The sequence below is a fragment of the Diadema antillarum genome, unplaced genomic scaffold (assembly GCF_040938485.1).
Source record: "Diadema antillarum isolate AM-2024a unplaced genomic scaffold, OU_Dant_1.0 seq00001096_RagTag, whole genome shotgun sequence".
Classification (NCBI taxonomy): Eukaryota; Metazoa; Echinodermata; class Echinoidea; order Diadematoida; family Diadematidae; genus Diadema; species Diadema antillarum.
The window spans coordinates 794697-820446 of NW_027271913.1; the positions used below are offsets into that span (position 1 = coordinate 794697).

At 38.7% G+C, this 25750-nt stretch overlaps 1 protein-coding gene across 1 annotated transcript; it reads left to right on the top strand.

Moving 5' to 3' along the window:
* Positions 1-10354: 10354 nt before the first annotated feature.
* On the top strand, positions 10355-25312 carry LOC139743552 (cytosolic Fe-S cluster assembly factor NUBP2 homolog). Its single transcript, XM_071654032.1, has 8 exons — positions 10355-10484; positions 14429-14517; positions 17062-17165; positions 18146-18217; positions 19150-19232; positions 21499-21609; positions 23717-23786; positions 25100-25312. The coding sequence occupies exons 1-8, from the start codon at positions 10356-10358 to the stop codon at positions 25240-25242; spliced, it is 801 nt and encodes a 266-aa protein (XP_071510133.1). The 5' UTR covers position 10355; the 3' UTR covers positions 25243-25312.
* The last annotated feature ends 438 nt before the right edge of the window (positions 25313-25750 follow it).

Below are 25750 nucleotides of genomic sequence, written 5' to 3' on the forward strand. Positions count from 1 at the left end.
TATACGGAGAATAGTAGGTGAGGAAAGAATAATACTGATGTCATATGCCATATTCTTTCTTGCTCTTGTTGATGTTGTCGTTGTTGCTGTTGTTGCAAGATCATACATAGTGAGTATTATTGAGAGCATCTCATTTTAGAAAAGAGAAACATCAATGATAATCATTATTCTGATTGATGATAGAACGCCCAAACCCTATAACTGACTGATGTGACGATGATACGCCAGCAATCGATTCTAGCCTATATAGCGAGTAACAATCTCGGTGAAAAGCCATTATACCAGTGACTTGGTGTTACACAAAAGCTTTATTGATTGTTTTGTGTAAACACCTGTTTCAATGAATAGAGCGAAAGCCCACCCTGTGTGGATTTGTGTTCTCTGCAGGGTTTAATGCGATCTATATAGCTGCACGCGAGTTTAATATGGGATTTTGTTGTTGCCCCTGTTCTTGTTCTTATTAAAGTTTGTGGTCATTAAGAAGAATAACACATTCCATAAAGTCTATGCCGACTGTTGTGTGGTTTATGTTCTTCTAAATCAATTAGTGACCATGTTATATACCCTAGACCCAAGGAATAGCAGTCCAATACACATTTAGATATCGTCCGTCGAATAAGCCACTGTTCTGCACTTTGTCACATGATGCGAAGCTGAATTGTAATGACAGGCCTATTTATACTGCCATGAGACTATATCTAATGTGCGGGCTTCTGTCACGGTATACTTGAGCACAAAAGAGAGCATGTTCGAAACTAAATTTACATCATTGTAAGGTAATAATATCAACATTCCGTGATTTCTTTTTTTTTTCTTCCTCTTGTTTACAACTTCCTTGCTTTTTCCTCCACCGTTCAAAAGCATACTGATCATTATGATTGAAAGAAAGTTACATCATAATTATAAAATTATGGCCATATCTATTACCCCTTTTTGTTTGCTTACTCTTCTTCCATGTCGAGAAAGGTAAACACTTCTAAGAATGTTTAAGTCGTAAACAAAAACGTCCAGGGTAGCTTTATAATGTAGCTATGAATTCAGGCCTACACACTCATTCACATGGCTTGATGAGGGGGTGGGGGTGGGGGTGGGGGGTGGGGGGAGGGAGCTATACCGACTATTCTCTCGAGGATAGTATACGCGTCGGACAAAACTCGAATTCATGATCTCCTTTTATAGAATCCAATGTCTTGCACATTTTACCACATTGTCTCCTTATTCAGTGATGTAATCTGAGCGGTGGTAATAGTTCACTAATTAACCCTCTGTCAGCTTTGAGTGCAGATTGGCGCGGAACACCAATACCTCGATACACATTGTCCAAAGATCCCGGCAGAGAAAACGTTAAACTGATAACATTTTATCAAAACAAAACTATCATTAAGCTCATGACGACTCTCATTGATATTCTGTTTTGTTTTGTTGGTTGTTGTTTTTTGTTTTGTTTGTTTGTTTTTCTTTTGCTATTTTGCGCAGCTTTTCTCTTTGTACAGCTGTATGTGTGTATTCATAAGTTATACGTCACCGTTGAATCACGAGGGGAGGTTGGGGAGGCATTCAATAGATTAAACAGAGAAGATTTCAGCAAATTATCTTTATATACCTGTACTCGTGTCAAATTTCATAGATTTTTTGCTTTTTTTCTTCTTCGTTTTATTATTTTTTTTTGCGCAGCTTTTCTCTATTGAGTACAGTAACAGTATACGTACCTTTAAAGGTGCAATGAGTGCATTGAAAATGTTAAACAGATCAGATTTTAACGACAATATTTTCGCAATGTTTATGTCATCTCTCTTTTTTTGTTTTGCTTGGTTCGTTTGTTTGTTTTGTTTTTCTTTTCTCTTCCCCCCCTCTCTCTCTCTCTTTCTCTCTCTCTCTCTCTCTCTCTCTCTCTCTCTCTTTCTATGTATGTAGGCCTATCCCCCAGGACGGTGAACCACGGGGGGAAACTGCAAATTAAGCTATTCAGCGCTTTCACTTTTTTAAGAGTTTAAGGGAGGGAGGGGCATATAAATGCCCGTAATTAAAAAGTCTTCTCCCCCTCCCCCGCCCCCTTCCTCCTCGATCGGAAGAATCTAGGGGTGGAATTAACCCTCGAACGTGGTCAATTGGATGGGGGTTTTGCGTTTGTTATTTTTTAGATTGATTTTTTTTTTTTTTTTGGGGGGGGGGGGGGATAACAGCAGACAGTATGAGCGTGCATGTGTGTGTGTGTGGGGGGGGGGGGGGGGCAGGCCTCTCCCTCCCCCTCCTCGGAGTCCCGTGACCCCCTTGTTTTGATTATGTAGCCTACGAGTTATATTAAACAGTGTCCGTTCACGACACCAACTTGGTATACAGATGGCGCTATTCAATTCTTAGCTGTCTTCCATGATGTTTCTGTTCCCTTTCACATACACTTTATACTAAAAAGTGACTTAATCGTTGGCTCTGTTCACTATACTGCATTCAGCGTTAAAGACTTTGCATTCGGTATGCCCGATCTGGGAAAATCTAACTCATCCAAACTTGATTTTGATAATATTATCATCGTATAATATGAAATACTAGATGGAACAAGGGAAAGAATATCGTGATCCGAGGTTCTCAGGGAAAGATTTTCTATGAATTTGCAAAGATTAGATATCATTATCTCAGCGTACATTCATCTATATTCACACAAAAAAAGTTGTCCCTTACATAGGCTTACGAATCGGAAGTGTACCCAACATAGCAATAATTACCGTGCTATAAAGTAAAGTCCAGGTATATGAATGTAATTGCAGGTCCTTATTTGATATTGGGAAATATGGCAACGAGAGAGGCAAAGAGATAATTGGCCTCTTAGTTTCTGAAATAGATTGCATGAAAGGATGCTTGCCTCCACTGCAATGTAACTCTTTACTGACTCTACATCCATCACTTTAATACCAGTAAACTAGACGTTTGAATTGTACGGGATATTTCCCCCTTATCATTCGCGACGCTTGTACATTACAAGCCACCACAAGCGTAGGTATTAAAGTGAAAGCCACTGCATTTACGTGGTGACTTCTATGAATGAAATGAAATAAAACAAAGGAAAACTAACATTCATGTAGCTGCGACCGGTTTTTGCCTTATGAATACACAGAAAATCTTAATATGTTACAAACAAAGACTTATGGTTACAAATAATAAAGACCACCTGTCATACGAAGTTTCCAGCATTAGTTGACGGTATATCAGGCAATTTTTTTTCTGGTTGCCAGGAGCAACCTTTGTTAAAAGGGTGTGCACAAAGTTTGGATGAGTCGACATAAGGATCGAGGTTTTCATGAAACACTGAATCTTGATGGGATAACTTTCCCTAAATGAACCTTTTAACCTCATCTGACAATAAAGGGCTTACGTAATCTATTCCAATAATTGTATGTGCTACATGCTGAGAGCGAAACATTTTTCTTGGCAGTCAATAAGCTTGTTAAATCTTGCCCTACATAGCAACCACTGATGAATGTAAAACCACCAGAACGAAACATTCAGTTATTTGAATACTATACAAAACCCCTGCATTCCGTTAAAAAAGGGGACACGTTTCTGTCAGCTGTTCTCTCAATTCAGTGTACATCCTCGAAACTTATAGAATGTAGAACAAGCGTACAGGTTGTTAAGGCTGCGTTCAGATAGAAGTATACTATTCGGGTATTCGGGCTCGTTTTTCGAGGGCACGCGAATAGCATGAATCGAACGATAGGATTTCCTCACACCGGTTCACATAGGAGTGCACTATTCGAAAGTACCGAATAGCTGCGAAAAGTATAGCAAAGTGGGAATCGAGCTTGTTCGATTTTCTTGCAGCGTATACCGTCTCTCGTTTATGAAATAATGACACTTTTGGTCTGGATTTGCCCTTTAGCAAAAATAAGCATGTAGACTGACATTTTGATGCAGTTTAGAAATTGTTAATAAGATTTGCTGGGATGTAGGAGGAAGAAATCCTCACTGCATGGGATGGTGAGTTGACGGTGCGGGTGATGGTGTATTCGGTGCCCGAATAGCGAATAGCGAGTAGCGAATACCGAATACCGAATACCGAATACTTCTATGTGAACGCAGCCTAAGGGTCACTTTCGTTACCATTGTATTGGCATCAGGGAATGGATCTTTTCTGTCATAAATGCTTTCCAGAAATCACCCTTCCGTGATTGTATGGTAAGGCTGCGCAAGGGAGGACACAGCGGCGCTGATAAAGAATTTGTGCATGGTATCATTGACAGGGAAGAGACATGGATCAGTTCATGAATCCTCTGTTCATCTTTGCCCTTGCCCTACTGTTCTCGACCACCATCGGGACATGGACGGTCCCAAAGACGAGGGCGGACACAGCCAAACGGTCTACAAATGGTGAGATAGACTGTTTGTTTATTTGTTTGTTTGTTTGTTTGAGGGGGAATTATCAATGGGCAAACATCTTGCATGATTCATTTTATCAAATATACCACTGAAATTTATTTGTCACATTAAGATTTTTTTTTTCATTGCGGGTGACGAAATAACAATCGCTCCTTGCTGTTTTGAGATGTGCCACTAATCAAAGTCATGGTTGCAGCAAAATAAAATCTTTCATGTTTTCGTCTCAACGCTGTGGGAGGTCAACTTAGAGTATAGTCAAAGTTGTAGAGAGCTTCAAAAGGTACTTTAGGTCTTATCGTCACCATCAAATTGCATTTTTTTGTCAATAATTTTTCCATTTGATGATAAGCACTCATCGTTTTTGCAATGGGGACATCGACACCCACGAGCCATACGGCTTACGAGTTTGACATTGGAAAAAAAGGTCCATGTACATGCATGAGTCATACCAAGGAGGTTTTATACATGGAGTTCCAACTGGCTGTAATTATTCAAACAGTTGTCAGATTTCTATTGATGTACAAAAGAATTCCACAGGTACACTTGTGCCTTTGATGATCGATATTCCAAGCCGCCGTCTTGCTGAGCAATCTGAAGATTCATGTTGAACGTTATCATAATGTTGGCCACATTTTGCTTATCTATTTATAAAATGAAATGAAATTTCACTTAATAATAAAGCATGTAAAACAAAAGTCAATTCCGTTCAGAAATTTGCGCAAAAGTGTAAATCAGAGCTGTATTATGTGGAAATGTTTAAAACTGTACCATCGTGGAAAGCTGGTTTTATCACTTTTCGACTTAATTTCCCCAAATGAAACTAACATGTAATAATCTTCAAGTATAATTCTTTATTGATAGATATATCAGATTAGTGCCAGCGTATGCCCAGTCGAGTAATTTTCATCTTCATTTCAGCCTTTTTTCCTCAATTTCTGTTCGCGCATCCTCGTGTCTATACCACCTAGGTTTTATAAGAAGGGATAGCGAAAAGTAATTACCATCACAAAGACATATCTTCGTTTGAAAGTGGCTGGTGATTATGCAATGAGACACGAGTCAATAATTGTCTTCGTATCGGCGCGGCAGATCCTGTTTGGCACATGCTTCAAATATTTTTGAGCGGCGGCTTCGAACATAGATCAAAGGGAATAACTTTGTTGTTACTCCATCTCTTCAACCTCCTTGGTCATACAGTCCATGATCTCAACACTGGGCAAATAAGACACATGAGTGCGACAGCAAGCAAATAAGTCCGATACCGGTACTAGGCTTTTAAGACCCACGATATCGGCATTACATCACGGTTATTAATGTGTTGGTCTCGTTTATAGATCCTTTTTGCGTAGTGTCGAACTCGTGGGCCTTGTTTGCGTAGTGTCGGACTCGCGGCCCTTGTTTGTCTTGTGTCGGACTTATTGGCCTCATATGCCTAGTTTCGAGCTCACGGACTGAAACTTGTGGGTGTCGAACTCGTGGGCCTTGTTTGCCTAGTGTCGGACTCGCGGCCCTTGTTTGCTTTGTGTCGGACTTATTGGACTCATATGCCTAGTTTCGAGCTCACAGACTTGGACTCGTGGGTGTCGAACTCGCGACGAGCACCCGTCATGAGACCATACTATACTGGAATCCCGCAAGTTCAGCGAGAAAAATAATAAGAAAACGTCATGTGTGTGTTTGTGAGTGCGAACTCGTATGTTCTGTTCCCCCTTTTTTGTTAACCTCGAGCGTTGTCTATCCCGAGGGAGCGTATATGCAACAAGGAAGCCCTTACCCGAAGAAAGTAATCTTAAAAAATATACCTGCTTTAACAAAAATCTATATATCAAATAATATTGTAGACAATGTGTATACCATTCTCCAAGGCAAAAGAGATTTACTAAAGTACTTCATCACCACGAGGACCCCCCCCCCCCCCCGCTACACACACACACACACACACACACACACACACACATATAATGTATATATACACACATCGCTAACATGACCTTTTTTTCGTCGCTGCAGGGCATGCATGAAGGCACACAGAATTCTTAATGAAAAACAAAGCTGATAGCATTATCCCTTTCAGAACAATGGTTCAGGCGTCAAGATATCATTGCTTGTTTAGATGAATAGTCCGATTCGTTTCGGTCACAATTTAAGTTCACGGATGTTTCTCAGCTGAGGACCTTTTATTGATCAGCAGGGGTCGAGGATGCTATTTATCTATTTATTTATTTACATATTCATTTATTCATTCATTCATTTATTTAGGGGGGCTGCTGGCCGATTGGAAAGGTGGATCAAGTGTCAACTTGTGACTTTATTAATGTCTTTTTTTCTCAATCTGTTCATTTTTCTTTATGAGCGGAAGATGTGTTTGTGTCCTGACCCCCCCCCCCCCACCCAACCTCACCTTCAGAGGCTCCTTTATGTAGTATCAAATTCCGCCATCCAACCTGCATGCTATTTGGCAGTTTATATTGACATGTCAGTGCAGTGGTAAATCACTGTGATGCGAGACAAAAAAAAACAAAAAAAACCCAAAACCCCCCGAAAAGCCCAAATGTATACTGCTGTCACTATAAATGCTAAATCCTGACTTTGTTTGTTTGTTTGTTTTTTGTTTTAAGACTTCGCAGGACCAGAGGGAGAGTTTATTGAAATTGCCCTTGGAGATCACCGCAAGAACCTTTGGACTCCTATCAACATGACCCCTGACCTTAAGGCTAACAAAATGTCAGCGAATCGAAGGGTAAGTATGTTCATCATGATGGTTGCTAGTCAAAGCAATTTCATCTATAAGCAAAAGTTATATAATGCGAAGGTATAGATGGTGTTCTTAGCACAAAACGAATAAAATGTTTCTTACGTTTGAAAAGTGCAATAAAAATTAATGTTTCGTGGGTCTACTAACTATGCTGCGTTCAACGATCACGACAACGAAATGGTCGTATAATAGGCTTATCTTCTATCAGATTAACAAGAGCTGATTGATACTATTCCAATAGCTTGATTATTGATGCCAATGTCGCTTTGTCCTGTTAAGAATAATTCGTTGGTCTTTTTTTTTTTTTAAGTAGGCCCTACGCCATCCATCTCTGGACACCGTTTCATGAAAGTTGTCAGCCCTGACAAGTTGTCGATCTCTGACAAATTCAGTAAAATCCTTGGTTTTAATTGGCTGAGAAGCTCTGGTGTCTGGACCGTTACCATGGTGAGTGTCAGAAACTGGCAGCTTGTCAGGGCTGACAACTTTCATGAAATGGTGCCTAGAGAATGTCAATGATCAATGAGAAGATTTTGAAGAAAATTGTCCGAGAAATTGGTATAGAAATCATGGAATTGGCACAGCGCCAACCCATATTCAAGTTGATGCAGAATAAAAATACTGAGCAAAATCACTTAAAGAAGTTTTAAAACTTTCACGACGACATAGAATGAAAGTTGATAGATGCAAAATACATACTATAGTGAGGAAATGTCGTCGTTACATACAGAGCTGACCTGCATACATGTGAATCTTCTCTACATTTCAGTTTTTACGTTGAATCAGAATTTGTACTTATGATTATCTTTCGCGTCAAATTGTTATCGATGTAATAACCATTCGAATTTTCGGCGTTAGCAGTTAAATTCCCATTGCAGCAATCCTCCGAAGCTCTTTCATGGATGGTTATGTACTGGACTATAAGGACCTACTATCTTCATTTTCCTTTGCAGAGGAAGCGTGGACTTCCAGCGGTACAATCAAAGAAGGAGGAACTACTAAGGACAGAACGTCCGTCAGAGAAATACAATGCCATCAGAAACACGGATGGATACATTTCGTAGTCTTTAAAACACAAAATATTGGATAGGAGTAGACCTTTGAAGCCTATGACGTGAATGTGTATGCCATTGATTCTCTATTATTATAGGGGAATGTATATTATACATTTGTAACAGAAGTAGAAAATAGCACACAATTATAAAAATCAACAATGACAAAAATTATGAATATTCAAGTATTAATAATTCACCATGTGAAATAAGCTAAGTATGAATTTAATAATCGATTATGCATGATCCATTCAGGTCATTCCATAGAGAATCGTAGAGATTTGTAGCAAATTAAATAAAAATAAGAGACAAATATCCTATCATAAATTGATAATTATTATTAGTTACTGATTTATTACATAAGATATTCATTATCAATCATTCACAACACTATCAATTATAATCTAATTTAGAATTGAAAATCAACGCCATCGATTGATTTTCTTCCAGCCTATATTATAAAGTATATTACCATTCTCACGGAACCAATTTTTGTTCGTTTCTCACATTAGTAACGATTACAACTGTCAACGGTCATGAATGAATAAAAAGGCATAATGAAATGGACAGTATCCGTGACTTGTTTGAACGTGTAATGTAATTTGGAGACTTTTTCATGTATGATGATGTTGATGATGAAACAGCATTTGTATGGCGCCATTTATCTGTAGAAACATTCAAAGGCGCCCAGCTCCCACACAAGACAGTGTCACACATCATTCACAAAGTTGCCAGAAAAGATAAGTCTTCAGTGCAGACTTGAATGTATTGAGGCTGTTGCAATTCCGAAGCTGGACTGGTAGAGAGTTCAGCAGACGTGGCGCAAAGAAGATATATATCCATTATTATTCAAAATAAAATATGACAAAGCAAATTTTCTGTATTTTCATGATTTAGTAACTTTTTTTTTCCGGGGGGGGGGGGGGGGGGGGGTTCTGAAAAGCTGATATACAGTACAGCTAGGAAACCAGTGGTACACCGTAATTTTAAGATCGACTTAAATCTTTGTTAAACACCCCAGGCATTGTGGTAAGCAGGGAGGCGAGGTGTTATAGTAAGGAGAAGGAATAAGAATATCTCCTTTGTACCCGTGCTCCGTGCCGCGGAGAAGTTATACGCTCCACAGTCGCAGGTGTTGATATTGCTTGACAAAAGACAGCATTTCTATTCGAATGTGCATCATTCATCAATCGCAACAAACCGAGCGAGTAGCAGTTTGCTGTCTCTTCCTTCAGCAATTATTTAGTGCGTAGAGAATCGGACGCACGAATAATGTCACAAAATATAATTATTAAAAAAAACACCCCCCAAAACACAAACAAACAAACAAACAAACAAACAAACAAACTAACACACACCCGGCATTTCTCAATTGTGAAAGATTTCACATCTTATAGGCACTTAACCCGGCGTACAAAATAATATGCAAATGTGCGCAAGATGATCCTGACACTCCTTTTTCAGTAGGCCTACTGGAGTATTGATAACAAAATGATAAAAAGCAAACAAACAAATGAAACGAGTGTTCCGTAACATATTACCTAAAAGTTCAGGATACAAGAGACAACTCTTCCGATATAGAGCTTTATAATAAGTGTCAAAATAAAACCCCTCTTATTTGGTCCATGGCAGAGCTGCTTAGAGGAACATCAAAGCCAGTGGGATGCTAAGCATTCAGTTGCCACTCGATCCGCATAAATTTGCACTAATTGTGTGAAAATCATAGAAGATTATACAACCTCAATAGGCGTTTTCACATCTGCCCGATGTTTCGAAATAGCGCGCTATTTTCTGGGAAATTAACCCGATCACGACATAGCGCGCTATATATTTGATTATGTGAATACAAATTAGCGCGCTAATTGATCGAGAAAATTTCTCGAGTCCAACTCGGGAAATTTCCGAAATAGCAGGATAATTAATGCGAACTAGCGCGCTATTTGATAATGTTCGGGCTGATGTGAATAGGAGATAAAATAGCGCGCTAATTTGCAATCGAGAAAAATATCTCGAGCTTGGATTTTCATAGGGCTGATGTGAAAACGTCTATTGGTGGTATCGCATAATATTGCAGCTGAGTCACGCTTGTTGCCAAAAGACGCCTCAGGCCTCTAGCTCTGGCTGTAATGCATCCGCACGGCGAGTTATTGCGTAATCATCTTTCGGGAGAAAGCATGGACGAAGTACAGAACAACTTATCAGGTGTGAAGCACACCATTCTCGTTCTCTCAGGAAAAGGCGGAGTAGGAAAGAGCACTGTAACAGCTCAACTAGCACTGGGTCTTAAACATGTAGGGAAAAAGGTAAATGCGTGGAAAAGTGGTTGAAATTTTCACGTTTTATGATGCGTAAGATGTAGACCTTCCTATTGCAATGACGAAGCCAAAGTGTTGTCCCACATATTATAAATTGTGTTAGTTACATACGAAGACTGGTGTTATATGTTTATCACCAGGGGCCGTATTCTGAGAGCTTATTAAGTGTCTGATTAGCACTTAATTACCGAATTGGTATTTTGAGAGCATGATTAAGTAGGGGGTATATTAACTACCATAGCAACAAACGTTTTGGCGGGAAGGACCTACGCGTTTGCGCGTATCAATGCGCGTGCACCTCTGAGAGGACTTAATCACAGAGTTAATTACGAATCGGTATTCTGAGGGTGTAATTAAGTATAAAAGTTAATGGAAAACTTAATGATACCAAAGAGTGTCATTACCTACTCCGATATCACGCATTCAATCGTGTTTTCTCTGCCACAACGATGCTTACCGTCTTCGGTAACCGAGGAGCGGTTGAATCTTGTTATCATGGTATCTGTAGAATTCAGAGAAAAAAAGAAATATAGCCGATCTTCGAGGAATTTTGTCATTTTATGTGAGCAAAGAGGTTGAGATCTTCGCGTGCGTAGGTGAGGGGTTGTAATCAAATACCGGAGTGTGCGCACAGAGCTCTTGGGTTGTAATTACAGGGGGCGTGGAGGAGCGCGCATTGAGGGCATATTTGCGCGTGTAATCATCATTTTGGCTTCTAACAACGCGTCTGATTGGATGGAATAACAATTAGATGGGAGGGACCTAAGATAATTACAGGGGACTTAATCATACCTTAATTACGTCCTCAGAATACCGATTTTGCCCATGATTAAGGGCCTATTAACTTCGCGACTTAATCACGAAGTTAATTACAGACTTAATTACGACCTCAGAATACCACCCCAGGTTATTGTCTACTACTAGATCCTAGATATGTCATGTCATGTCATTTCATTTCATTTATTTCCATCATTCAACGAGGATAAAAAAAACACATACATATTATATATAACATACAATCAAACAACGATAACACAGGTATTGATACAAATATACTACTACTAGACTCTAGAGCTATAGTATACAAATCAGCACGAAGTACGCATTTGTAAACATACATAACTTAACTGTAATGATGAAAAAAGGAATGTAATTTACATGAAAAGCCTTTAAATGGCTTGTAAGACTGTAAATTGGGCATAATCGTGATATTGTCCCCACCATAGGCCCCAACACAGTGTGCGTGCACCCGCAGACTAGGGTTAGGGTATAGGGTTAGGTAGGGTTGTATTTAGTACGGACACGCAGCAGTGGGGACTATATCACGATTATGCCGTAAATTGCATACCTAATATGGAGAATAAGTGTGGCGAATGCTATCATCGTAGCAAATTATGTTTCTCCCACAGTTTACTTGCAAAGTATCTTTTGATAAGTGCAATAGAATATCCTGCTCTTCGTGCCCTTGACATTTTGTCAAAGAAATTTAATTCAGTCTATTAATTTTCTAGTGTTATCAGTAATTAGTATAGTATTTTTAGGCCAAGTAAAAAAAGAAACCAGTTTCTCGTCCTCGCGCGCATCGATTTTGGCGCCGCATCGATTTTTTTACTATTTACTATTTTCAAAATGGCGCTGAAAATACCAAGAAATTCATAATTCTCATCCCAGCCCGCTCCCCGCCCGCATCGATTTTCAGTTGCCGCATCGACTTTTTTGATATTTACTATTTTTTCGGCCGCTGAAAAAAAAATCGACAATTCACCTACCAATCGTGATGTGGATCATTTATAATTACGCCTTGCGTCCTCTACTTAGCTGTAGTCATTACAGCTGTAGCTTCTGTAGTGCGTATGTAATAACGCATGCATTTCACACTGTGAGCTCGCGATCGGCAAGAAGGAATGACCCACAAAGCAGTCGAGCTGTAGTTGGCTGGGCGCGGGCGGGCCTGGGCTAGCTGTGATGTACAGCGCACTCGGTACGTCGTGAACGCGATAGCGGCAACATTTTTTTGCGATCAATTGCTGATATTCCACGCATATTTCGCGCATTGTTCGTATTTTTCCCCGTTTCTCATATTTCAAGCGGATGAATTGTACTGTACAAATGCTTGTGAGGATTGTATCGAGTTTGTATACATTTTCATGTCATTGTGACTATGTGCATTTGTGTGCAGTGTCGGAAGGTACGGTGCCGGTGCAGTGGCCCCTTGGTGGCCGTGCCACACCGTATTGGCAAAGTGCGCATGTCTGTAGCTGTCCAGGGTTGGTCACCGGTACCATCCCCTGGTGGGTCAGCTGTCTGCACGCACGCATGAACACATTCGAATGTGTAGAAGCCCGTACACTCTGCTCTGTGACGTTGCATTGCTGACGGCGATTTATTGTTCTATTTTGAAGAGAAAATGAATGCGCTTTTTCAGCAGATGTAGAATTATCAAATGGGTGTATCTACAAAATAAATAACTTTTCCACGGATTCTGATTTATCTCGTATTTCTGCGGGATACTTTCCTTTACGATGTAAATTCACGGACATGGCCGTGAGTCGTATCATCTGTAGTGTGGTATACAATCATTTATCATCCAAATGATGAGTGATTATCAAATGTCTTTTTAGAACATGAAGAAGCATCTTTAAATGTTTAATGCTATAATGCCATATCAGTATCATTTTGACATCCATCTGCAATTGTACGACAGTTTCCAGTTGAATGTGCTACAATACTGTGAAGAAATGCAGATACATACCAGCTGTGTGGACACAAAAAGTCACAAACACCAATGATGAATAAAGCAGTGTTTTGAATATCATGGAATTTATTTCAGTCGTACATTCTTTGTTGAAAGACATGTTTTATACCTGTTTCATTTAATAGCACAATACATCAGAATTGCAAGTACACTGGTATCAGAAATGCCATTACAACACTAAATACCAGTATTAAGATGGTCATTTTCCCTTGACATCTGTAGTGGAAAGAAAAAGCAAATGTATCTCTGCATGCATGAAGTTTCATTTCAAGTATGGTACATACTAGTAATCTATTTGTTTGAAAATGCACAGAGTGCAGGCAAGACATACACTTGGGACCTGATCTCTCATAACACAGCTAGTCAATACCAGAGTTATATTTCATTTCATAAATTGGATATAGAAAATAGTAAAGCCCTCTCTCGTTACCTTTCTCAGAATTACCGAACGAGAAACACATTACTTTCATTTTGACAATCCTCGAAAAAATAGTAAGATATCAAATAGTAAGGACCTCCCTCATCGCCTTGCTCAAAAAACCCGGACGAGAAACTACTATCTTTTTTTACTTGGCCTTAAGTCTACTGTCTACTCATCGACCACCTATTTTTTTAGATTGACCACCCTCACCCAGTGGCTTTCTCATGTATAAAATCAAAAGTATGCATGGGACGGGGCACAATACGCTGGAACATTCGAACATGAATACAAATCAAGAGGAATTAGGGGGATACATGTACAGGTAAATAACCTTAGGAAATGAGAGGATAAAGAATTGAAGAAAATCCTCATTAGTAATACATGTAAATATTTTTAACCCGTCTTTGCCATTTACTATATTTATGTACTTTACCAATGGGAGAACGGGCGGTCGATCAAAATGATGAGCTAGCACTGATGCACAGTAAAAAATATCACTTGCGTTTGTTGCTGAGAATTTCGCATGTACGGTACAAGTCAACAATCTGAGCCCGGGATATGAATCTGTGGTATTTTCTGCCTTGAGTGAAATGAAATGAAGGTGAAACTGAGGGATGTTTGCTAATGTATTCAATCAAAAAGTGGTAGATGAATAGGAGGTCCAACTGTACTTTTTTTCTACTGATAATCGTATCTTTCTCTTCCTCTATTGAGTGACTCATTTCTTCTTGAAATGTATTTCTTGTTCTGTTCTAGGTCGGTGTTTTGGACATAGACCTTTGTGGGCCAAGTATCCCACGAATGCTTGGTGTCCAAGGCCAAGACGTCCACCAGTGTCCCCAAGGGTTGGTATATAAACAAAGATTTGTATGACCCTATTGTGACCTCACTGCCTGAAACCCTCTCTTTCCATATTTGTTTTTAATTTTTTCCAATCACATATCATTTACGAGCAGGTATCCATGTAGCAGTAGGTTTGTCACATCTATTAATATGTGTGGTTGGGTTTATTTCTCTATTACAAACTAACTACACAGTATTTTGAATTGTCATGTTTTAATGAAGATATAATTCTGTATGAAAGTACCACTTTTATGAGAATAACAGGCTACTAAAGCTGCTTACTTTTCCATTTTCTTACTGTCCTATTTTCTTGATTTTACACCAATGTCTCCAAGCAAATAACTTTCAATAGGCAGAGCCTACCGGCTACAAGTAGATTTTTTTGCTTGATGTAGGGTTTTTAAAGATCTTTATTATACTGACACTGTTTTTGTTTGCTTGGAAAGCCAAGTGATATACTAAGTACACGATGTAAGTCAACAAGTGTGTGATGTAATGCAATGGAAGGCCTACACATCAAGATGATAGGATTGGAAACATTACTGAAGCTGCTATTCTCATGAGGGTTTAATTTTCGCGAATTTTGCAAATCACAGTTCAATTGTGAATTTCAAGTTTCAAGTTTATTCAAAGTTTCCACAATACAAAAATTACATAAGAACAATAATATGTAACAAGGAATACATTGTTGAATATATGTGATTAAAACAATTTGCAGAATATTTGAATATAAATTGACAATGCATGTAGATGCATTATAGATGTAAAGTGGAGGGGTCTTAGGAAAGCAAGCTTGTATAATAAGACCCCTGAAAAGGCAAGTTAAGACATGTAATATAACAACTCACTAATATATATACAAACATATTAAAGCCATAGAATAATTCTAGTGGAATCCCTCAAGAAGCGCAGCAACCACACCCCAGAGACCAAAAAAATTGACACCAAATTTATTGCCCCCTCCTCCCTCGAGTCAATTTAAAATTCATTTTATCAGCTAGTGATATATGACCACAAGAGGGAGCAGCAATTTTTTTTTTTTTTTTTTAAAACTTTGTGGTATGGTCTCAGAACCCTCACTTCTCCACAGGTAAGGACCCTTTCAAAAGGAGAGTTTCTAATTTTTACCATAAACCAGAATTATACAGTGGCTTTAACATACATGGATGGATTCTAAGTGCACACACACACACACACACACACACACACACACACACACACACACACACACACACACACACTCACACTCACTATCTATGGAATTTTAAAGCAAAACATAATTGGCATTTAGACTATGTTACTCAAATGGAAAGCGATGAGATGAAGTCATGTATCTATAATTTAAAAGGAGCAGCATCAATGAGACTGAGAATATCGATGAAGCAAATACTTCCGAGTCAACACTTTAAATCTGGAAAAAGTGGTACTATCTTTAACATCTGAGGGTAACATGTTCCATTCTTTTATGCAAGACACATACAAAGAATTTAGGGCAATACTGGTAGCTACACGAGGTAGATGCAGAAGGTTTTTCTGACGTGTATTATGGGAATGAACAACTGAGTTTTTGACAAACAAATCCAAAAATAGGGAGGGAGAACTGGACATGTGAAGCTTGTACATGAATGCCAATGAGTTAAAAGACACTAACTCGTTTAAAGAGGTAAACAAAGCAGCTGTAAGAACTGGGGGGCACTTGGCCTAGTAAAGTGTGAGCTTGTTATTAGCCTGATAGCTCTTTTTTTGTACAATAAACAATTTATGAAGATGGCTGTTATAAGTATTACCCCAAGCAACATTACAATACATCAAGTGAGGCATTATGATGCTATTATACAGTGTAGTCAAGACACTTTTAGGAACAATAAATTTTAGCTTATGCATCACACCAACACCCCGAGAAGCTTTGGAACATACATTTAGAATGTGTTGCTTCCATGACAGAAATTCATTGATAGTAATACCGTACCAAGGAATAATACATTTTCGCTTGTAGCTACCTGATGTCCACCAATAATGAGAGAAGGGGTGTTTAAAGGTATCCTCTTATTCCTTGTTCTGAAAATAACACATTGTGTCTTCTGAAGATTAAGTGACAATTTATTACAACAAAACCAACGATAAAGTTTATTAAGTTCATCATTTGCTGAAGATATTAAACTTAAGATATTTAACAGCATGCATGTGAAAATGTCGCCATGCGTAAGGTAACAAGGAGTTTTCAATAGCATCGTGAAAAATATGCAAAAATAACAGCTTATAGTGTGGGGGGGGGGGGCGCTGTGGCATACTGGATAAGACTCCAGACTCCCGATTGGAGGACCTGAGTTCGAATCCCGCCCAGTGCTTTGTTTTTACCCACTATGACCCTCTTGTCTCGGGTTTATAAATGGGTACCTTGCAACACTAGGGTAATAATAATGGCAGGACCCTCTGGTAGCAGTGGCAACACTGAAGAGGCTACCCTGGGTAGATAAGACCTTATTATTATTGTTATTATTAATACAATATTTTGTTTTGCAATGTCTTGTGTATTGCATTTTCAGATGGGTTCCAGTGTACCCTGATCCTTCCCTTGCTGTCATGTCCATTGCTTTCCTCCTCGGTGGTCAGGATGATGCTGTCGTATGGAGAGGACCTAAAAAGAATGGTAATCTTCTCAGTTTCAGTGACTTCAGTGACTTTCATGATGCTTCCTTCAAAGTTATGTTGGTTTCTGGAGTAAATGTCTTGATTCAGCAAATTGTCACCTGAAGAAGATTGGAAGAATGAAGACTTTGTGTGATTTTTAGGTTAGCTGGCCAGAAGAAGCCTCTATGATCAGAAGGGAAATGATGAATTCATTTTTGCTAGTTAGTGTATGCATACATTTCCATGTGATGATTACATGTTCCCTGACACACAAAAAAGAATCTATAGAAGTCTCCTGTTAATTTCTAGAAATACACATTTCATTGAAACAGCAGTATTGAAATATGAATGTGTGTGATGAATTTTTTGTCTGTCTAGACATGCGTAATATCACCTATAAAAAAACAGCATGTTAGTAAAATAGTCATGAGGTTTGTAATTTTGAAACTTTTTGTTTGTTTGAATGGGATAGTAATGCCCATTTTAAAAAGTGAATTAAGTTTTAAATATTTATCCCAAGTCGGGCTTGCTACAGCTTGTAGCTTTGACATTTGAGATTCTGCCTTCATGTAACTATATTAAGAGAAAAATGTCATTCAATGATAAGATGAAATGCTCAACATGTATTCTGACATCCTTTATCATCAAATCATAGTAACCTTCATTTGTCAAGCTTACTGGGTAATCAGATGTCGCTAACAAGTTTAGCCCTTGCGACTTTTGAATATGGATCAACAAGATATGTGCAGTGTTTTGCATGAGGGAGATTCAAGAATATTAACTTATCCATAACGTGTGTTTGGAATAAAAATGCACATCAATGCTATGAATTTTTATATGAAATTGAGACCCCAAAATCAGTTGACAAAGCTAGTATTCTTGGAAGATTGTTTCCATTGGCATTTAGTTCTCTTTAATAATGTACATGAAAATGATTATTCAAGATTGACACCATGTGCAGTTTGTAGCTTATGTTTTGTTCTTTCTCTCTCTTTGCAGCCATGATAAAACAATTCCTGACTGATGTGGTGTGGGGAGACTTAGACTTTCTGATAATTGACACACCTCCAGGTAATGCAGCTCAAAGAGGCATCTTTTATTCTTGCACATTTCTTTGCGTTTTTTTTTCAAGTTCTTGTCAGTTGCTATAATTTTGGGATTGTGAAGATAAATGTCATCAGTGTAAATGCCACAGAGAGCAGTGAATTTAATGCGACAAAATTAGTGAAGAACACCACACATACATTTTGCCTAAAGTCATTTGCATATATGTGTATGAGTGTGTGAATATGTGTAAGAAAAAAAAAAAGTGAGTGTGTGTACTTGTTCTCTCCTGAAAAAGAAGAAGAAGAATTGTTTGTGAACAGAGATCTAGATCTATGTATAAACAAATGAAAATTGCTTCTTCCTTCTTATAATACAAAAGGTTTATTGTATGATATTTTGGCAGTCATGTTTTTGTCATGGTTGTGCCCATGCTGCATGGAATGAATGATCCTCTCTGTCATCCAAGCATAATGAAGTAACTTTACATATTGTAAAAGTGAAAATTTTTGCGGTGTTGAAATTTTCGCGCATTTCGCGCAATCCGAAACTAGCGAGAAAATAAAAGCACACAAATATTCTTGCTTGCCATATGTTCCAGTAGTTGATGTCATTATTCCGCGGAATTAAAAACATGTGAAACTCTTCTTACCCCGCCGAGTGCGAAAAATTAGGAGCGGGAAAATATCCACTTTTACAGTACATTATAAGGCACGAGGGTTGCTGTCCCTGAGGACTAACTGCTCAAGGTCTTTACAACTGATTGGCAAATTGCCCTACATTGGCGTAAATAAGCACCGAATTGTATCAGTGTTTTAGTAGTAGCCATGAGAAAAGAAATCATGGGCTTACGTACTTATTTATGTTGATATAGGACAATTTGTCAGTCTGTTGCAATGAAAACATCTCAACGGAAGAATTTCATGCTCGAGGTCTTCTTCGGTATTTCTACATGACAGGTACATCAGATGAACACATCACTATTGTGGAGAACCTACAGTCTCATAACCCAGATGGAGCAATCCTTGTCACAACTCCACAGGTAAAGGGATTTGTGATCTCGTAGTCTAAATCAGACAGACGTCACATGATCGCATTATGATCATTGAACCTAGGCATTCTGAGCTTGAATTCTGATGCCACGTCAGTCTCTAGATGAGGTTCTGTGATGTCAAATATCATGTTGCTGGGGGGGGGGGGGGGGGGAACAAATCATGTGTGTATTAACCTGTTGAGGACGGACTGATTTTGCTACAATACACATTTCCCATTGATGCCTGCCCGAGTATACTTGGGACTCGGCCTCAATGGGTTAAGTGCATAGCTCCAGTGCGCCGTACATGTACCACATACCAGCCTGCCTGTCTGTCCTGATAAAATCACATGTGATGATTGGACATGGGAAGTACTAAGTAATGCTTACGCGCTTACCCACACGTGTGGGGGCCCACGTAAGCAGTTTTTGCCACTCAGCATGGTTTGATGACGTCATTGGAACCTCGTCTATATACTCAAACGGAGTCAATATCCTCGACTTCAGGTCACCGAGTGAAGAGTTTGATCACAGAATGACTTAACTACATTCTTGTTAATTTGAGATAATTGCTGTCAAAGCTGCTAAAAAGAAAATAAATGAGAAAATATTAGAGATGTTTTATCATAACCTCAAGAATTTTCCTTGTTATGTAACAAATGAGGTATCACTGGAATGGTTTCCTTTGCTCTGTGTAGTGATAGACTTACTGTAGATTGTTTAAATATAGTGCTTAGCCTGTTTAGCAGTCACACTTTTCAAGTAGAGTCTTGGGTTATCAATAGAGCAAAATAGAGCGCTCAGGATTATATTGAAGAAGGAATGGAGTTTTCCCAGTCAGGATTTGTTTGATATTGTGAAAATTGATAATCTTTCTGATAGAAGAAATAAGCAAATTTTGTATATGATGTATAAGATTGCATCTAATATGATACCGGGAGAATTTTTGAAACATTTTGTTTTTAAAGAATATTATTATGGCTTGAAAAATGTGTATAAATGCTTTGAGTTTTTTAAATCGCGAACCAATATTAAGAAACAGAGTTTTTCATTTCGAGGAATTAAAGAACGGAATCGATTGCCTAGGAATCTGAAAGAAATGTCCTTCACTAGATTTAAAATTGAATATATAGTTTTTGATTATCGAGACTGTTTTCAGTGATGGAGTCATGTGTTTTTTGTATATTTGTTTGTTTATTCTTAAATGTAGTAAAAAGTCCAAACGTGTATAGATTTTGCGTAGAGTTATTTGTGTCAGTGGGGGGGGGGGGGATGGGGATGGGGAATAAAGAATGTGATATGTAGCCTGTAAGCTCAAGTGTTTCTTTTTCTTCTTCTTCTTCCTCTTCATCCTCTTCTTCAGTATGATTTTGTGTATTATGATGTTTTTGTATTATGTGATGTAACTGTTTTTATTAAGATGCACGGACTTGTTGAAGAACAGCCTGTGGCTGAAACAAGTGACGGTGTGGAAATAAAGTAAATGAATGAATGAATAGATGTTATTGTTTGCTTCTTTTCCTTTGCAGACTCTTCCAGCATTTCAGTATTTAAGGAAGTTGATCTCTTGTCACATTTTTGTGGATTAAGATTTTAGGGAAATTGAAATGCTAGAATTAGAACTTATGCAAAAGATTGGCAGATTATAGACTAGTAATTTTGCTCATTCATAGCAATGGGGTATTACTTCTTTCCGAATGCTATGGTGATAATGCAGTAGCCCTGATATCAGTATGGGAATTGATACAAGTACAATGTACACCAGTGTCTTATTTAGTGTCACAGTATGACTGTTAAACCATCCTGCTATTTATATACTGTGCTAGATATCTAATTTGCCTTGTACAGCTCTCATCTCTCTCACCATGATATATTCCCATAATATAGATCTATTAATCTCTCTATTGTCATGATCATCCATCTTTCAAGTAATCACTCTATTTATCTTTCTATATAATCATCTATCTATCTACCTATCTGTCTGTCTATTTGTCAGTTTGTCTGTCTATCAATAATATGTGTTTGTGTCTGCCACCATTAACCTTTTCTGGTGTCTGGCTGTTTGTCTGTTCCTTTGTAGGCCTTAATGAAGGTTATTAGTATGTCTGTGTTGTAAAGCTGGTAATGATAGTCTCTTTAGCATTTTGCTTTTCTGCAACATGGTGCCAGAAGAGCTTTACAAATTATTATCACTCAAATTCATGCTAATGATCTGTTTTGTTGTTTATTGTCGTCGTCTTGATTTTGATGTTTTTTGTGTGTAAATATGATCTAGGCTGTTGCAGTTGGTGATGTAAGGAGGGAGCTCACATTCTGCAGGAAAACAAGGTTACCTGTACTTGGTCTGGTAGAGAACATGAGTGGCTATGTCTGTCCTCACTGCTCGGTAAGTCAACTACAGCTGGATCTTTTCTTTCAGTGTAACACTGTGTACAGAGGACAAAATATTTCATTAACCCATATCAGGCAATATGTGACCCACTACAACAAAAGGATCGGAAAGTCGGGGGATGACGATTTTCTGAAAATGACATGTCATTATTCCCTACTCTTCCTCTTTAATTTTATATACAACAAGACTCATAAAAGTACTCGGTTGCGGAGATGTAGATGATTTTATTAGCGCATGCTGAGTGGTTTAGGAAATCAGCATTTCGAGAAAACCTCTTCAAAGTTTTCCTTCCAACGTTATCATGATCAAGGGGAGGCAGGACAGTTTTCACCTCTTGACAGTAGAAGGTATGCTCCTAGCAACCTCCGCAATGCTCATTCAAGCCTAGTGCCAGCGGTCTACACATGACCAATCAGTAACCACGATGCCACATACTGACCAATAAGATCACTCCCTCGTTGCTAGACGCAGAATCTGTCTGCAGCGCTAAATCCAAATCTTCGGACACGTTTCTGTTCTGTGAAAGTCAGAGAATCATGACCCAGAAAAATGTTAATTTCTTGCCTTTTCATCGATCATTTAGCTTTGAAATTTCGGCAGATGATGGATGATACATTAGAGTACACAATTATGCCAAAAATAGAAATCTGATCGTTTTGACCAATTTTCATGATCTGACTTCAAACTCCATTTTCTCGGCTCAGCCGTCGGCGACTTTAGGATCCTTTTGGTGTGGCAGTTGAAAAAGCAGCAATGTAGCTGTTCGTTGAAATGTTTTTAATGCCATGATTGCTGAATAATTTGAATGCAAGTGATTCATGTGTGTAGATATACAGACAATTAATTTTTCTCCTCTCTAAAATGATCCATAACTTGCCCATGATTCATTATTTGTTTGCCAATGAAGAATAATCATTTTGAGAGCTGTCGATTTGAATGCACCCACGTGGAAAAGCGGGCAGCCTCCTTTTAGCTTTTTCATGTGCACTGGTCTGATATGGGTGAATAAGCAATGACAGATTAGGGGAAACTGAGCATGACGTTGCCAGTTTGACCAACAACTAGAGAGAGAGTTTTTAAATTTAGTAAAGCATGATGTTGGAGTCATAAGATTTCTGAGACATGTGACTGTGTTATGTCAGAGTTGCTTTTCATGTGCATTCAATCATGATTCTATTGTAGGTTTTCTGTGTTTCTGGTGGGATGTGATCAGACTTCATTTCACTTACAGCACCAGGGTGTGCAAATTTGGCATCAATAGAATGGCGAGTTTGACAGTTTACTTGTGTTTTTAAAGGAAACCAAAACCCGAATCTAAATGTGGATTGATTGAAAGGAGCAATATTAGTAGAACACATGTGAAAGTTTGAGGAAAATTGAACAGTCTCCATCAATTCAAAAGTTGTGAATTTTTAAAGTTTAGGTGTCGCCATCGCTGGATGAGGAGACTAATACTCTTCATTGTGGACAACAACATAATGAAAATATAATGAAAATTCAACATATTTTCACTTCTCCAGCATAATTAAAGATAATTAAAGAACATTTGACTTAGCTCTTTCAGAAAGCAGGAAGAATAACATTACCCTTGACATATGTCAGTAGCAAGTCATTAGAATGTGTACTTTCCATGAAAAATAAACTTTTGTGGAATTCTCCTTATATTTTTTTTTAATATTGTTGTCTATAGCGATGTCATGAACTGTAGTAGTCTTCTTATTCAGTGATGACGGCACTGCAACTTTAAAGATTCAGAACCTTCGAATTAATTGTCTGATTTTCCTTAAACTTTCAGTGATGTGTTCTACTAATGTTGTTTCTTTCACTCATTTATATTTGGGCTTTGGTTTCTCGTGTACTCACTTAAACCTGTCTTTAACAATGGAAAATAAGGTGAACACAGAGTTGGCAACCCAGAAGAGGTTAGTGTTTATCAAATTAGAGAAACCAAGGTAGAATGTCCACATTAAAATTGGATATGGAACGAAAATAAAATTTAAACTTTGGCAAAATAAGGACGGAAGTCTTGCAAATGGTAGCAAGTATTGTAATGAAGAAATATGTAACATTTTAGTTTTTCTTCTTTGTGTTCTTTCTCCAGGAGTGCTCAAATGTCTTCTCCAGGGGAGGGGGTCAGTCACTGGCAGCTGAATGTCAAATCCCCTTTCTTGGTGAGTTTGCTTCATCCTCTCTCTCCTGCAGTGGTGGTAGTGATGATGGTATTAGTGAAGATGATGGTCTCCAGAACCCAAGGATGCCTTCTCCCTGGTGGACTTGGGAGAGATTAGGAAAGAGGGAATTTGCATGTTGAAGGACACACACACACACAAAAAAATCCCCCAAACCAAAACAAACAAAATGCTTGCTCTATTTATTGAGGACGTAATCTGTAGAGATTGTGAAATTAGGAGATGACACATTCCTAGTCATGTATTTTGACAATGAAACATATTTTGATGTGTATAGTAGCAAAGATGATAGTGAACTGCTGCATTTAGGAAGAGCATTAGGAGAAGGAAAAGTCGAGAGAATGAGAAGAAGGAAGAGGAATTGGGAGGTCCAGGGGGAGAGGAGAATGAAAGAATGGAGGAAAAAGAGAAAGTGGAGAAGGAGCAATGTGTCTTTAGTATACTGAAGAGCTTCACAGAACTACCCAGCCTTCTTGATTCCCTAGGTGTCTCCCTGGAAAATGAAAAATCTCTTTTTAGTATGACAAAGAGTTATGAAAGCTCTCCCTGATACGGGAATTGATTTTGTGTATTAACCCATTCCTTACGGAACCTGGTATACCAGGTTCCCAAAATGTAGACAATGTCTGCATTTGTGGCCTAAATTCATGTTTACTTGTGTTATTCTGACCAGAAAAATAATATTAATCCAAAGATCTAGATTAGAGTTTCTTCTCTCAATATCTGTTTTCTTTCTGTACCAAAACTCTGTTTATTTTTGTCTAATTCCCCTTTTCCAAAGCACTAGTGCGCTTGTTTTCCTATAAAACTTGTACAAGATGTACATATACATCAAGGCTAAGCTCACTAGATGTTGACTTTCGCTGACCCCATTCAGGTGCCTTTATACCGGTAGTCCATAACAAAAGAATTTGCGAGCCCGTCAGCGTACACCCTTCATACCTCGGGTTGGATTGATATTTTGCATTGTTCGATGGCACATGCAGTTGATTGTGGAAGGGGATGTGTACTACTTGACTGCTTTCCCGCAGGTGGATTATCAACCTGTCTGTTCTCTGCCAATGGTCAAAAAATCTTGTATGGGCGCATCGAAGGCTGCTGGAGAATTGCTGAAGGAAGGGGTTAAGATGTGCGCAAGTAGATGTCTCCCGAAAAGCTGTCTGAAATCTCCTTGATTTTGAGGTGTGAATTTTAGCAACCCTAGAATTAATTTATATCAGTTCTTTCCAGGAAACCTCCTTTGCTCTTGGTATCATAATGGTATCATAATATTCATCTCACTTTGATTTCCACAGGTCACATACCCCTGGATCCTCAGCTCACAAGCTGCACGGAGTTGGGCCAGAGCTTCATCGACCGCTTCCCTACCGCGCCATCATCTCAGGCCATCCAGAGAATCATCCAGACAGTTTTAGAGAACTCAGCACAGGCTACCTGACAGCAGGTTTCCCAGTATGCAACTGCCTGCTGAAGCTGTCAACACCAGCTCTGTCTGTGTAGCGTACCAAACTAGGAACATTACTGTGTACGCCAATATTTTCGCGTACAGATATTTTCGCGAATCACGGTATCAGTGGCATTTTCGCGTGTTGTTAAATTCGCGATTGATAGTAGAGTCTACTGCCAAGTCCGAGAAACACGTTCAAGCACTTGCCAACGTACTCATAACGTTTTTCCATATGCATTGTGACTCCCAAACATGAAAATAGAAAAGACACAGTAGAAGATTTATAAAATGAAACAATTACGGCATTGACAAGTACTCAGTACCTACCAAATGTTGCAACAAATAGACGACAAAGTTTCAGAGCTGTGCTAGCGCTAGCGAAAGTTTTACATGCATCCTATATACACGGCCCTGTCGCTGTACACAAGTGTCGCGCTAGCTACACCTAGCTGCTGCGCATGACGTCTGCACGGCCCTGCGCACACGGCGTCTGGTCGGG

Bases quoted from the DNA above. Each gene is read 5' to 3' on its own strand.
- LOC139743552 (XM_071654032.1), top strand. From the start codon at position 10,356: ATGGACGAAGTACAGAACAACTTATCAGGTGTGAAGCACACCATTCTC. The intron at 10,485-14,428 runs GTAAATGCGTGG...GTTCTGTTCTAG, and splicing joins TTAAACATGTAGGGAAAAAG to GTCGGTGTTTTGGACATAGA. The intron at 17,166-18,145 runs GTAATCTTCTCA...CTCTCTTTGCAG, and splicing joins GAGAGGACCTAAAAAGAATG to CCATGATAAAACAATTCCTG.